Here is a 15,012-nt window from a genome sequence, read left to right on the forward strand (position 1 = left end):
AGCCCTCTGCGACTCCCTAGCTTCATTCTTCCACAACAAAATCGCAGACATCCACAACAGCTTCGACAACCGACCCGGAGACCAACCCACCCAACCTTCTGCAGGACCTTCACCCCCCTTGAACATCCTTAATGACTGGAACCCAATCTCCACTGAGGACACCATCTGCCTGATTAACTCCATCCACTCAGGATCCCCCACAGACCCATGCCCTCACCACATCTTCAACAAAGCAGACTCCATCATAGCACCACACCTCCGAGACGTCATCAACTGCTCCCTCAACTCCGCCACCTTCCCGGAAAGCTGGAAACACGCAGAACTCAGCGCCCTTCTGAAAAAACCCACAGCTGACCCCACCGAACTAAAAAACTACCGCCCCATCTCGCTCCTTCCATTCCCGGCCAAAGTCATCGAGAAAGCTGTCAACAACCAGCTCGCCGCCTTCCTCGAAACCAACAAATCCCTCGACTCCTCACAGTCCGGCTTCCGAGCCAAACACAGCACTGAGACCGCCCTCAGTCATCGCAGCAACAGACTACATTCGAACTCTACTGGACAATGGAGACAGTCGCCCTCATCCTCCTCGACCTCTCCGCAGCCTTCGACACAGTCTGTCATAGCACCCTTTTACAGCGCCTCAGTAACATCGGAATCCAAGGAAAAGCACTGGAATGGATCACCTCGTTCCTCACCGGAAGAGCACAGAGTCCGCCTCCCACCATTCAAGTCAGAGGCCACTGAAGTCATCTGCGGCGTACCACAAGGATCTTCACTCAGCCCCACCCTCTTCAACGTATACATGAGCCCCCTCGCAGTCATCGCACGCCAACACAACCTCAACATCATCTCCTACGCTGATGACACTCAACTGATCCTCTCACTCACCAAAGACCCTCTCACCGCCAAAACCAACCTACATGAAGCAATGAAAGAAGTAGCCGAGTGGATGAAGCACAGCCGTCTGAAACTGAACTCAGACAAAACAGAAGTCCTTATCTTAGGTACCTCCACCTCCGCCTGGGATGACTCTTGGTGGCCAGAGGCCCTTGGAAAAGCACCCATCCCGACGGACCACGCACGGAACCTGGGCGTCATCCTGGACTCCTCACTCTCGATGAACAGACAAGTCAACGCCGTTTCATCATCTTGCTTCAACATTCTTCGCATGCTCAAAAAAACATTTCGCTGGATCCCCACCGAAACTAGAAAAACGGTCACCCACGCACTGGTCACGAGCCGCCTGGACTACGGAAACACCCTATACGCCGGTACCACCGCAAAACTACAGAAAAACTCCAACGCATCCAGAACGCTTCAGCCAGACTCATACTAGACATCCCGCGTAAAGACCACATCGCTGGTCACCTGAAAAAACTCCACTGGCTCCCTGTCAATAAGAGGATTACTTTCCGCCTCCTAACCCACGCACACAAAGCACTTTACGAACTTGGACCCGAATGCCTCACACGACTTTCCTTCTACACCCCCTCCCGCCAGCTACGATCCTCCAATCAAGCCCTTGCTACTGTACCTCGCATCAACAAAACCACCATGGGAGGTAGATCCTTCTCCTACCTGGCAGCTAAAACCTGGAACTCACTTCCCAGTCACCTTCGCCTCACTCAGAACCACCTAGCATTCAGAAAGCAACTTAAAACTTGGATATTCGACAAGTAATTCCCCACCCTTCTTCAAGCGCCTTGAGACCCTCTGGGTATGTAGCGCGCTATATAAATCTTTTGACTTGACATATTGGTATTGGTCAACAGAAAACACACGGGAAATATTCCTTCACTCAAGACAACCAAGGAAATCAGCCAATACAAACAGTATTATCGCTGTTCCCAAATTTGCAAAGGGGCATAACCTACTGAAAAAAAGTTGGAACTGATATGGTAAGGACTTCTGGTCAACTTGTCAGGAGATGTGTGTAACGATGCACAGGGCCATTGAAACATTCTTAAATCTTCGATCATTTGGTGAATCAGTGCCGGATCTCAATATCAAGAGAATAAAATTTGGTTATCAAGAACACAATTTAAGTTTCATATAGTCTCTTTAGACAGCCTCTTTTATTGCACTTAATCACCACCTAATTATTATTAATCTCCTCGGTCACTTCCCTTTAAAAAAAAAAAGCAGAGCACAGCAAAGAGTACATGTACAAAGCACTATACTGAACCTCTATCAAACACACAGCATCAAATCATCCTTTGCAGCAGGTCTGCTCTGCACAAAAACATTTAGAAAGAATAATCAAGTGTTGTACAGTACAATTATGTAAACTATGAATGACGTTGCACAATACATAATTCATAGACCAACAACCATCCACCTAAAGCATTCAATCTCGAACCTGCCTACAAGAAGGGCACCCAGCCGTTCAGCTACCTTCAAAGCAAAATAGTTAAGAGTTAAATACATTTGGATTATTTTATTAAATCGATACATTCTTATACAATAAAAAAAAGTGTGGACTCGTAGTTATAAGCTCCAAAGAATTAAGCACACAATTTTAAAACTTACATTGTCATTTGGGTATAGCACGCGGGATATGTTCTCTGCCAAGTTTCTGTCCAACACTGCCTCAATGTAGTCCCCAACATTAACTGAAGAGGAGAAACAAAATATAGAAAGTTATTGCATAGCTTGTGACTTTGTAATTTGAAGTGCCCAAAATCATAGAAATGTGGAGCACCCTACATTGACCCAACACTTGTCAGATGCAGTAATATCAGAACGTTTACATTACAGATATGTAAGGATTTCAGACATGCATGAATGGACTAATATTTAAAACAATTTGGGATAGAAGTAAAAAATGGACGGGGGCAGTGAAGCAGGCCAACAGGTTAGAAATGTGAGGATAAAGTTTAAAGCCATGTGTATAGTGTACAAAGTTATGCAGGACCAGGGGCCTCGCTTCCTTAAAGATCAATTAAAACTCTACAAACCAGTCAGAATACTCCGCTCCTCTACACTCAAACTAATCACTCCACGCAGCAGAACAGCTACTTGGGGCGACCGTCGCTTTCCTGCCGCAGCTTCTAAGATTTGGAATTCCCTACCTCATTATGTCAAATCCAGCTCATCACTCCTACAGTTTAGGAAGCAATTAAAAACTTGGTTATTTGACCAGTAACTCACATCCTCCGCTCACCGTACCTACTTCTTAGGATAGACATTACTGCAGTCTAGCGCCGAGACACCCACGGGTATTTGGTTGCGCTTTAAAAATGCCAGTAAATAAATAAATAAATTAAAGTATTCAACCACATATCTTGAGCTCAGATGGCATCCGATTTTTCCTAATCAATTACACTGCACGTACTTTAATCCAGATACCACCCAAAGGTTTATGACCTGCTCTGGTACAGAGGGTTACAACCCAATGGGACTGAAGGGCACCCTATAGAAAACAACAGCTGGGGCTTGCAATCTATCAGGTGCAACAAATCACACCAGTTAATAGTTTCTTCCTGGTAATAGGAAATAATATGCAGATTGTTTTCTATGGCACCAAAACACACAAGTCCCATTAAGTACCAGGCCTTTTTCCTCCCCTGCTAAATTCTAGCTGGTTTTGCCAGTAGAATGTTTAATGGTGTACGGTTGCAACCTTCACCACGCTTAATTATTACCGGGTGTGATCAGCATTGCGGCACTTCAAGTTGCAATCCCTGTGCAAACAAGTGTCTGCAAAGCGCTTGAAACCTACAAGGCATTTTTAATCAGGCCAAATGTCTGTTCTTTTACATGATTTGGTTTCAACACTGAAGAAAACAGAAAAGTGTTAACATTCCAACCTCTTTTGGTTGTTGTACTCCCAGAGGGCATGGTATGACCAGACTTTAGTTTCCTGCCCTAGACAACTAGGAGTTCACTATGTGACCCCTTAAGTGGAATTGTTTGAATGTTTCTAAAGGTTTTACAAAACGTATTAGTGGCAGAGCATGCAAACGCAGGGGGCTATGGGAGATTTCCTAGGAGAGCTACAAGGATGGATCTGTCCCTGCTGTAGTATTAGGGCTGTTAGATTACTCATTAACAGCAGGCCAGCCCTTTCACTTCTGGACAATGTTTTAATAAAACAGTACATTCTAGGAGTGATCTTGGTTTACTTCAATTGACAGCATTGAACAAACACCTGAATTCAAGGATTTGTGAAGGAAAGAGCCAATATGCGAGAAAAGTCCTCAATCCAAATAAGATAGCAAGTTGCCCGACTGCAGTCTAAAGCATTTCTGGATGGATAGGGAAAGATTACACTAAAAGCAACAGAAAGACTGCAAGTTATGGGTGGGTATAGGAATGGTCATGTAGAGTTGAACAGCATTGAGAGAAAGTACAACCATGCTGAAGAGTGGGGCTTGATAGACCGATCTCAAGGGTAGTTGGGAGCTTACACGGTAAACACTGCTGAAATGTGGGGTGAGGATGCCCGAAAGGCAATAATAATAAGCGGACTGATTCTGTGCAGATATCAAGAGTGCCCCAAGTGAGTGCTTAAGAGCTACAGCTCTTTAAATCAATTAAGCTTTCCTTACGCAAAGAAAAATAGAAAAAGTAAGAATTAATCAATGAATCTAGGTGCTGAACTGCAAGACTTGTCAAAGGGCAATTTGGAGATTGCAGCTGTACTAAATGTTTCATCTGCTGCACCTTAATGTCTATCAGACAATCCTGAAAGATATTCTGAGAACAGTTGAATCTAAATGCAATCTTTGTAATCGGACTCTGAATTTTGTTCTGGTACGCGCTCAGAAAGCTAAACAAAACATACAGCTTGATTATCATAAGGTAGTTTTTTCAGGTAAACAAACACATTAGTTTAGCTCCTTCATTAAAAAAAGAAAACTTTTCAAGGCAGTACAATATTCAATATACTTACAAAATAATGGATAATAGCAAGGCTGACAAGTACTAAACAAGAACAAAAGGCAGAGGGGAGCAGGGGAAATCAGTGGGATACAGTTATGCAATCAATAACCCAAGATCACAGCTTAGTGGAAAAATGAAGGCAGTCAGTAGTAATATAAACAGAGGCTCAGTTCTACATAGGTCTCAAATGACAATATTGCATCTGAAAAAAGCTTTATCAATCATCTACTTGAAACATTTAGCAATCAATGTTAATAGCTGTATCATGGCGGTCTGTGTTAACTTGGGGGTATTTGGCGTTCTAGACAATGTGGCACTCCGGGCGTTACAGGCCGAGTGGAGGGGCCCAATGAATGGCAAGCCAACAGGTATTTCTTGGTTCTTAATTTACACAAATACATTCCAAATCAAAGGCTAGGTTTAAACTCAGTAAATTAGTCGAACATGGTTTGTGCCTTTATTCAAAAGCATCCACAGCAGGTCAAACAGCCACACTCAAACGTCACTTGGTGTGTGCATGATGAGGATACTCACAGTCCTGAAGGTTAAAGTCATTGGGTGCTCGGGCAGACCACAACCGCATGGTGTTGACGGTGTTATTCATATAACCAGGGACAGGAGTGTCATACGGCATAGCAAGGACCACCTTCACCAAAACAAATACATACTTTAGAAAATGTAGGCAGGCAATTCAATTAAGTTTTCACATACAATTCACCTCTGAAAGAAAAAAATCCCCTTTTCAATCTCACAGCATTTGAAGATTTTACCACCTAAAAAGTTCATTACCATTTGTAACGGCATAAGAAAAGCTCATTTAAAATAGGAAGCAGTACAGAGGAAGGTTTGAGGGGGTAATGTACCCAACCTGGCAGAGGGATGGGAGGCAGTGGCAGTTTCAGGAAGCAGCAGGTTGTAGAATAGAGAGCTCGAGAACTGAATCCCTCTCAATTGCCAAGTTTAGCCTTTTCCCTCCTGCTGGCGAGTGCACATACAGACACTGTTCCTACATTCTCCTTCTCCATCCTTTGCTCCTCATCACCCAATAAAGAGCGCCCAAGACTAGTGTATGGAGAAACCTCAAGCACACCACATGCTAATGACCTGTCGATTTGCTCATATTTCACGTCAGATTCTTTGTCCCTTCCTGCTTTCCGTAGATGCTTGTAGCTAACTTCCAGTCATCTGGGCTGGAAACGTCTTTTGGTTTGCCTTTTGTATTAGCTCAGTAGAGAGCATCACACCTGGCAACTGAACAATGGCTCCCTCAGTCAACCACAGCAGTTTTAAGCAGTAGACATTCCAGATTGCACCAATATATTGTAAGCCCAGATGTGCTTTCCCATCTGTAGATGCGAATCAAGGTGATCCCAAAATATGGACTCAGTCTTAGCTCTTCAGCCATTCACAAGTAGGAGTTTAACTTTCACAAATTAAAATGCTGTTTCCACTTCCTGCCAGGGAGCTACACCAGAGAGGGCAAAACTGGTTCTGGCTGGGCACAGATTACCAGAGAGAACAAAGGATTTTGGGCTATAAAAAGGGGGGCCCAAACTCCTGCCCCTTAGAAATCTTTTGGACCAAGAAGAGCTGGGGAAGCTGTGAGGAGGAACTACCACTTTGTTGAGTGCTTTGCTGTGTTGGCCTGCAGTGGCTGCTTCAGTCTTGGGTAGTTAAAGGACTGGACTGAACTGTCTGCAATCTATTTTTGTGAGTTTCTCCAAGGGCTTGAGGTAGAGCTTGCCCCCTGTTCAAGAAGTCTCAGGAACAGCAAAGACTTCAAGTTCTTCTGCCCTCAGCACTGGGGACAGTGTGTTGCGCTGCAACAGAAGAAAAAGCAACCAGACGCTGTCTAAGACGCCACTGCAGACTCCTGTGTCCTGAAGGCACTGCAGAGGGCCCCGCTGCAACACTGCACCACAACCCTGGTCTCACCGACAACGCTATCCGAAGCCACCATTGAGCCGCTGCCATCACCGCAACCTGCAGATATCGCACACCACCCCGCAGCACTAGACGCCAGCGTTTCGGACTTTAACCGTGAAGAGTTTGATCTGCAAAGCGTGTGACTTCAAGGGCCAGACGACTCCTGCATCGACCACCGGAACAGACGCAGTGCTTTTGGAAGATCGACAAGGTCGCTGACGCCCTGCATTTCTAAAAGGTACTGTTTTGCTGGTCTTCCAGACCCTGTAGCTGGCCCGCGACACCGCAGTCAGCCACAACGGTTTGGATTAGTTTGTTCATGATGCCATGGTAGCCCCAGATTGAGCTATTGACTTAAGGAACTGTATTTCAAGATTATTTTGATGACGGAAGATTTCCAAGTACTGTATTGAGGATTTTTATCGTTTTTGGTCTGGTCTTGAGTATATAAAAATATTGGATATTTTTCTAAACTGGTGTGGTGTCCTTTTGTAGTGCTTACACTGTTACGGTTGGTTATGTGCAAATGCTCTACACTTTGCCTCTAAGATAAGCCTGACTGCTCGTGCCCAGCTACCAAGGGGGTGAGCAGGAGTTTAGGAGTGTAACTTATCCTGCCTAGAAGGAAGAGTCCCTACTTGGACAAAAGGTGCAAACCCTTGCCAACTAGAGACCCCCAATTCCAACACTCATTGAAGAAAAAAAACTAAAAAACAAAACCCATGCCTAGATCACTGCATTTCTAAACCACGAATACAGATTAGGCAAACTTTAAGGAAAGAAAAGAATGCAGGTATTCGCGAGAGCCTGGGTAACAACATGGTCTTTGAAAAACAGACAATGCACTCACAGTATCGGGCAATAAGTTCCGATTTCACTTAAACGTTCTGAAAGATTTGCATTTTGTTAAGAGGAAGACTGTAGATGGGGGGCATGTGAAGTACCTGTGTATCAACCCATTTAGCTCCAGTCTTTGTGCATTCAACCTTTCCGTAGAAGTGGACTGGCAGCATATATTCAGGGCGAGCCTTCTCCCAAGGGTTTCCATGCCGAAGCCAGTCATCTGCTTCTTCCACCTGAAAATATTCAAATGGATAGTGAAGAAACATGCTAAATACAGTTTAGCAATCTAGACAATATTCACACCACGGGTGTCATCTGCCAGAGAGTACATAGTGCTATACTAACAGTGTTAAAGACCACCAATACTTTTTGACCCCATGTTGCCCGACCATGGTGGGACAAATGTTTTTTGGAGACGAGATTTTACAAAAAAAAAAATAAAACTTGCGTTGTACAAAAGTCAATTTTAAGTCATCATCCAAATAGAACTACCAACTCAACTTTTCAACTCTTTGTAGTCAATGATGCATCTGATAATTTATATAACCACATAAAACAATAGATCATACTGTTGGTTTGACGGATGCAAGACAGATTGCAAAATAAAACTTGTAGCAATCTATTCAAACGCTGGAGATAAAAGAATATGCTCCATATCAGCTACACGAATGAGCTGTAACATTACGAAGCAGCACAGTAAACCTTGGAGGAAATATCACCAATATAAAACACTGGAGAAACTTCACAAGAATGGACCTAACGTTACCACAAAAAAATAAACCACAGTTATATAAAAATAGATCTTTTAATAGAAGATATCATGTGTTCTAAAATATCTGCTGGTCCACATGCATATGGCTAGAGCCGACTAACAAAATCCAACACTGCTGCCAGACCCAGGTTCTCCGCTGTTTCCACTAGGTATAGGTTGATCTAATAAATATCTCCACAGGGTATATTATACACGCTTCCGCCTCTGGAAGATCGGGACCATTCAGTCCCCCGCATGTATCCGCTGTGAATCGGATGAGGGGTAACTTCTCCATACGGTGTGGAGTTGCGGGGCACTGCAACACTTTTGGTCAGGTGTTCTGTCCTGCATGGGGTGGGTATTGGCATGGGACGTACCAGCAGACCCTAGATTGACTCCTACATGGCACAGAAGATATTGGGGATGGGGAGAACAGAAAAGACACCTTCTGTTCTTGGGCCTCACATTGGCTAAGCAGGACATTGCACAACATTGGAAGGCTACATACTCACCCCTTATAGCGACTTGCAAAAAGGCCATGGATAGGAGCATGTCGGCTAAGATTGCGGTGTTTCCAGGCAAGGGGCTATCCCCAGAAGCATGGTAAAATCTGGGCTGGTTGGGTCAAATACCCAGGCATGGACAGGTCTCTCATGACTTTGCCAGTACACCAGGACCCTCTAGAACGGCTAGTAGTAAGCAACTCACCAGTTTAATGTGATGGAGAACTCATGAGATGTGTTTGTATCATGTTTTTTACTGTGTGTATGGTGCGTGGTGGGGGGGGGGAAGGGGGCGAGAGGGGTAGGGTATGGTCTGATGTTCTGCAGAGTGCAGGTGGGGGTGAGGGGGGGGGGGAATTCTCAGTACCTAGTACTTCTACTATGTAGGTCTTTCACCTGTATGGTCGGGCTTGGCCCATCTGCAAAATCCGGTTTTAAAAAATCCCACACTGCTGCCAGGCGGAGGGTCAAAATTGCAAAAAACACAGATGGACAGAATGCAGAATAATGACTTACATTCACCCCAGTACAAAGATATGGGCATAAATCCATCGTTTTTTTGCACTCCACACCACCCTAGGTCAGACAATGGCTATATGCAAATCAGCCTTGACCCTGTGCCTCATGGGAACAGTCCAGCCCGAACTACCAAGCCATGTCTTTCCTAGACCGGAATCAAGCATCCAAGGACCAGTTTCTGGCTATCAGCCTTCATCAGCCTGGATAGCTTGGCTCCAGTGGTGTGGAGAGCCTGGGACTCACGTCTGAGTATACCCAGCACACTCAGGGTGAAAATTGCAAAACACACAGTTGGAGTGCTAAAAAACGATGGATTTAGGCCCAGATCCTTGTACTGGGGTGAATGTATGACATTGTTCTACATTCTGTCCATCAACTGTGTTTTTTGCAATTTCCCCCCCCCCCCAGAGTGTGCTGGGTATACTCAGACGTGAGTCCCAGGCTCTCCACACCACTGGAGTCAAGCTATCCAGGCTGATAGCCAGAAACCAGCCCTTGGATGCTTGATTCCGGTCTGGGAAAGACATGGCTTGGTAGTTCGGACTGGACTGTTCCCATGAGGCACAGGGTCAGAGCTGATTTGCATATAGCGAGTGTCTAACCCAGGGTGGTGTGGAGTGCAAAAAAACGATGGATTTAGGCCCAGATCCTTGTACTGGGGTGAATGTATGACATTGTTCTACATTCTGTCCATCAACTGTTTTTTGCAATTTTCGCCAGGCAGAGGGTCAGCATCAGATGGCAAAATATTTCCATCATTAATATTAGAATTCTGAGGGTATATACAGTAGCGAAATGGCAGAAACTAAACCAATAGTTAGAACCAGCTGCCAAGCATTTGTGAACAAGGAGTTTTAGGAAAGGAGCCACTATGAGCAGGCATTACAATAGGAGCCTTCCTCTACGCTACTGGACCTGCTTCATTTCACTACATCATGTTCCACATAAGATGAGCTAAAAAATTAAACAAATTCACTCCCATTGGGCCCGATTCCCAAAGGTAAACTTGCACGTTTGTCTTAGTTTACGCTTAGTCTACACAAAACTGCAGTGGTGTGAAATTTAGTAAAAGGTCTACTTGCTGCAGTGACAAATGTTTATTTTTTTTTGCAGTTTTATATAGCGCGAACTTGACCCGCAACCGAATCGGGTATCAGAGCGCTTTACATGAGCACCAGTTACGTTACATAAGGACACACATTCATTTTTGTTAGGCACGGGGAGATTAAGTGATTTGCCCAGAATCACAGGATGTTTAGCGTCGTTACTGAGACTCGAACCCAGTTCCCCAGGGTTCATACTACAGTAGGGTTTGAATACTAGCAATGCCCTTATTTTGCAAACTTTCCGCAGCTCTACATACTGGGGCTGGAGGTAGTGGTAAGCAATAGTTCGAGTGAGGATGCCCTTTTCAGTCTGTGCAAACCTACTAACTTAGGGGGTTTTCACCAGCTGTTCTAACATTTTCTGATAGAGGTTGGAAATTAACTCCCTGCAGGGCAGAAGTAAAACTTCTTCTGGGTTTGAAAAAAAGTGGCTTGAGGGAAAGTGAACTTGTAAATGCTCAAAAGATTTTCGCATGACCAAGCCTATAAATGCTCATTTCCTTGCGCTAAAGTGCAGTTCACAAATATTTTCTACGAGTAAGATTTCCCGACCTACTTCTATAAATTGTCGCCAATTCATTAAAGCCATAAATCTGCACTAATGCAAGGATGTATACCATGGGTGCACTTTTGTGCCTTTCTTAAAGATTTGGGTCCCTGATTCGGTCTCGCAGTAACCAAGATCTTTTGGTTTTATTAAAATGTTCTACTGATCAGCTGACTTCACTGTGAGGGACAACATTCTGCTCTTTCACAAGGAGCATATCGGCACACGAAGTGGTGTTCTTCAGTGCCTGGGACTACTGTGGCAATGTGTGCTTAGAGACCAAAAAATATTTTTGCAAATGTGTTATAATGGTGAGCGCCTGCCATATGTCCCAAATAGGGTTTTACAAAAAGAAGGTCAAAACAAGATACACCTTGACAACACTAAAAGGCTGACCACCAAGGCCGGACCTATTGGCTGTTGCGAATGCTGGTTCTCATCTTTCCCAAAACCTTGTTGAAACTGGTTACAATCATTTTCCCATTATGAATATTTTTGGGAAATGCATGCATCAACACATTTTGCTAAATGATGCTTCAAAGAAATAATACCTAAACCTTCACAGTAGTTTAGCAAAATAAAATGTTTGCCTCCGTTGCATTTTTTTGTGAACATTTTATTTTGAAAGCAAAGAATCTACAATCTTGCTTTCAAGCTTCTGCAAAAATTGCATTTAATCATAGAACATTCTGGGAGCAGTATATGTAGCCTCATATTGTTTAACTTTGAAACGTGTGCACATTTTTATACTGGAACCACTGTCAGAAGGGCAGTTCGAACTTAACATTTCCCTACAGCACTGACCCTAATAACGTTTTTGCATTAATGAACCATAAATAAAAGTTCGAGCAGCACAAACATATGGACCCAAACATTACCTTCACTGCAGACAATGCCCTTTCCTAATTATTATTATTATTAATCGGGTTTTATAAAGCGCAAACAACCCAGAGGCCTCGTAGCGCTGAGTACAGTCATACTATTAAAAGAGGGGAAGAAAGTTAAATGAACAGATAGGTTTTCAGAGCCTTCCGAAATTTTAGAAGGCTTGGTTCGCTGCGAAGGAGTGGGCAGAGAGTTCCATTCTTTTGCGGCGTTCCAGGAGAAGGAACGTCCACCCCATCTGGTACGTCTGATCTTGTTGACAGTAGCCAGGAAAGCGGTACTAGATTGCAGAGATCTGCGAGGAAGGTAGGGTTTTGCCAGGGAGCAGATCATAGTGGGGGCATTCTTCCACATGGCTTTATGCATGATACATAGAGATTTAAACAACACTCTGGCCTTAATAGGAAGCCAGTGCAGTTTCCTTAGGGCCATGGTGGCTGATTGTCGTTTGTTGAGGCCTAATAGGAGGCGGGCTGCGGCGTTGTGTCACCTGCAACTTTTTTATTGTAAAGGAGGGAGCTCCTAAGTATAGGGAGTTCCCGTAATCCAAACGGGACAAAATAATGGCTTGAACCATTATTCTGCGAGCTTCAAAGGGGAGAAGAGGCAGCACCTTTCTCAGCATACGCATGAGCCCGAAACATGTGGCAGAGAGAGTAGTTGCTTGCTGCATGAAGCTGAGGTTGGAGTCCAACCAAATGCCTAGGGACTTTGGTTGGGGCGTTGGGCCCATACACGGTGGCCAGTCTAACAAAGGACTGGAGATGGCTGAGTTGCCTAGTACCATGAGCTCAGTTTTCTCGCCATTTAATTTTAAATGCGAGGTAGCCATCCACTGAGCCACCGCTACCAGACAGTTACTTAGATTGGAAGAGGAAGAATCTGCCTGATTCATAGATACAATTAATTGCGTATCATCGGCATAGGTGACTATATCAAGGCCAAATGAGTGCACTATGTCAGCTAAAGGCTGCATATAAATATTAAAAAGAGTAGGGCTCAAAGCCGAGCCCTGGGGCACACCTTGATCCAAGGGCCAGATTTTTGAGTAGGTATTGCCCTCAACAACCTTAAAAGAGCGGTTCTCCAGAAAAGACTGGAGCCAGTGCATGGCCTTCCCAGAAATTCCCATTTGATAGAGGCGGTGAAGGAGGATGCTGGTGTTAACAGTGTCGAAGGCGGCACTAAGATAGAGTAGCATAATTGCTGTGGTGCCGCCTTGATCCATTTGTTTCCTGGCTAGCTCAGTTACTGCCAAGAGGGCCGCCTCAGTTCCCAATTTGGGACGAAAACCAGCTTGAGAGTCATGGAGAAGATGATTCTCTAAAAATTGAGTAATAGACGTGTTGATATGTTTTTCTAAAAGTTTACTTATCCATGGAAGGAGGGAGATAGGCCGATAGTTGGCCATATTTTCCGGGTCCAGGGTGGGTTTCTTCAGCAAGGCCTTGACTTGTGCACATTTCCACGCAGTAGGTACTGAGCCTGTAATAATGGAAGTATTTAAAATATTAAGAATGACAGGTTTGATGGTATTCTCAATTTTTACTAGCTGGCAGGGAGGGGCGGGGTCCGTAGGAGATCCTGATTTAATTTTCAACATGATAGCCCCAAGTGAGTTCTCATCCAACAGTGGAAACTCCTCTAATTTTGGAGTCATAGCGTTTAGTAAGGTGGTTCCCATATCCTGGGATAGATTAGGTGGTTTAAAAGCAGAGGCAATTTTCTGTATTTTACTATGAAAGTACTCTGCTTGACTATCGCAGCGAGCCTGAGCTTTACTCGGATCAGTAGGAACCGGGGGGATATCAATCAGGAATTTGGCTATCCGAAAGATTTCTCTGGAAGAGTTAGAAGCAGTTAAAAAATTTTCCTCAAAGTATAAGGTTTTAGAACGTCTAATTTCTGTTTTATATTTTTTGATGGCTTCAAGATGAGTGGTTTTATCTATCTTACTACGGGAAATCCTCCAATTTCTTTCAAGTCTTCTGCACACCCTTTTTAGTTCTTTAAGTTGGGGAGTATACCAAGGCAAATCCTTGGATTTAGTTTTTTCTTTGAGGGCTTTAATAGGTGCAATAGAGTCCAAGGCAGTGCATAGCCAATTGATGTAATTCTCATACTGCAGTGCCGGGTCTGTCACATTTTTGGGGGGGGGGCCACGGAGAGCAGGTTAGCCCATTGAACTGGGGAGACTTTGGACCAGTCTCTCCCAAGTAGGGTAGTGCGAGGAGGGGGCTGTAGTGACGTAGCTGGAGTCCACTGTATGGGTATTACATAATGGTCTGTCCAAGTAAGAGGCAGTGGGGTCCCTACTTCCAGTCTATGATCATTACTAAGTACCCCATCAAGAAGATGACCCTTTTCGTGTGTAGGCTCAAAGCCTTTCTGTATGATCTGGAGAGCTGCCATACTATCCAGAAATGCACTAGCCGTAGAGGTGTTGGGGTCATCTAAGTGGATATTTATATCTCCTAATATCGAGAAATAGGGTCTACTAACCACTAAATCAGCTATCTTAGATTGAAGTGAATCAATAAAGTCTCCCACTTGGTTAGGGGGGCGGTAGATAAGAGCACCAGAAAATGAATCTGTAGGTGAGAATTCAAGTGTAAAGAGCATACTCTCACAGTTAGAGATAGCGGCCGATGAAGTCCTACAGAGGTAGTGATTTTTAAGAAGGATGCCTAAGCCACCTCCTCTACCTTCTAATCTATCTAACCTCTGCAAAGTGTATCCCATTTGCAAGATGGAGGTAATATCAGGGTCAGATGCATCTTTTAACCACGTCTCTGTCAGAAATATTACATCTGGGTCATGCTCCTCTAGCAGGAGAGACATTTGCACAGCATGTCTGGTCAGTGATCGGCAGTTTAAAAGAAACATTTTGTAGGTTTTGACAGAGAACGATTTATCTTGATAGCTGGAAAGTGAGAATTTCCAGTGAGAGCAGATCCCAGAAGAAGAGTCGGGGTGAATAGAGTGCCGGCAGGTATCATTAATTGGAGGCATTAAGTTTAAAAAAAAAAAAAAAAAAAAAAAAACTTA

At 44.1% G+C, this 15,012-nt stretch overlaps 1 protein-coding gene across 1 annotated transcript in view; it reads right to left on the reverse strand.

Annotated features, from left to right (window-relative positions):
• Window positions 1–15,012, reverse strand: part of PYGL (glycogen phosphorylase L) — a 128,540-nt gene that overhangs the window by 75,404 nt on the left and 38,124 nt on the right. Inside the window, exons 5-7 of the mRNA XM_086937312.1 lie at window positions 7,755–7,886; window positions 5,419–5,530; window positions 2,530–2,612 (exon numbers count right to left, since the gene is read on the reverse strand). Coding sequence (XP_086793438.1) covers window positions 2,530–2,612; window positions 5,419–5,530; window positions 7,755–7,886 — 327 coding nt within the window. The remainder of the gene's footprint in view (window positions 1–2,529; window positions 2,613–5,418; window positions 5,531–7,754; window positions 7,887–15,012) is intronic.

This window comes from Lissotriton vulgaris, chromosome 9 (assembly GCF_964263255.1).
Source record: "Lissotriton vulgaris chromosome 9, aLisVul1.2, whole genome shotgun sequence".
Taxonomy (NCBI): Eukaryota; Metazoa; Chordata; class Amphibia; order Caudata; family Salamandridae; genus Lissotriton; species Lissotriton vulgaris.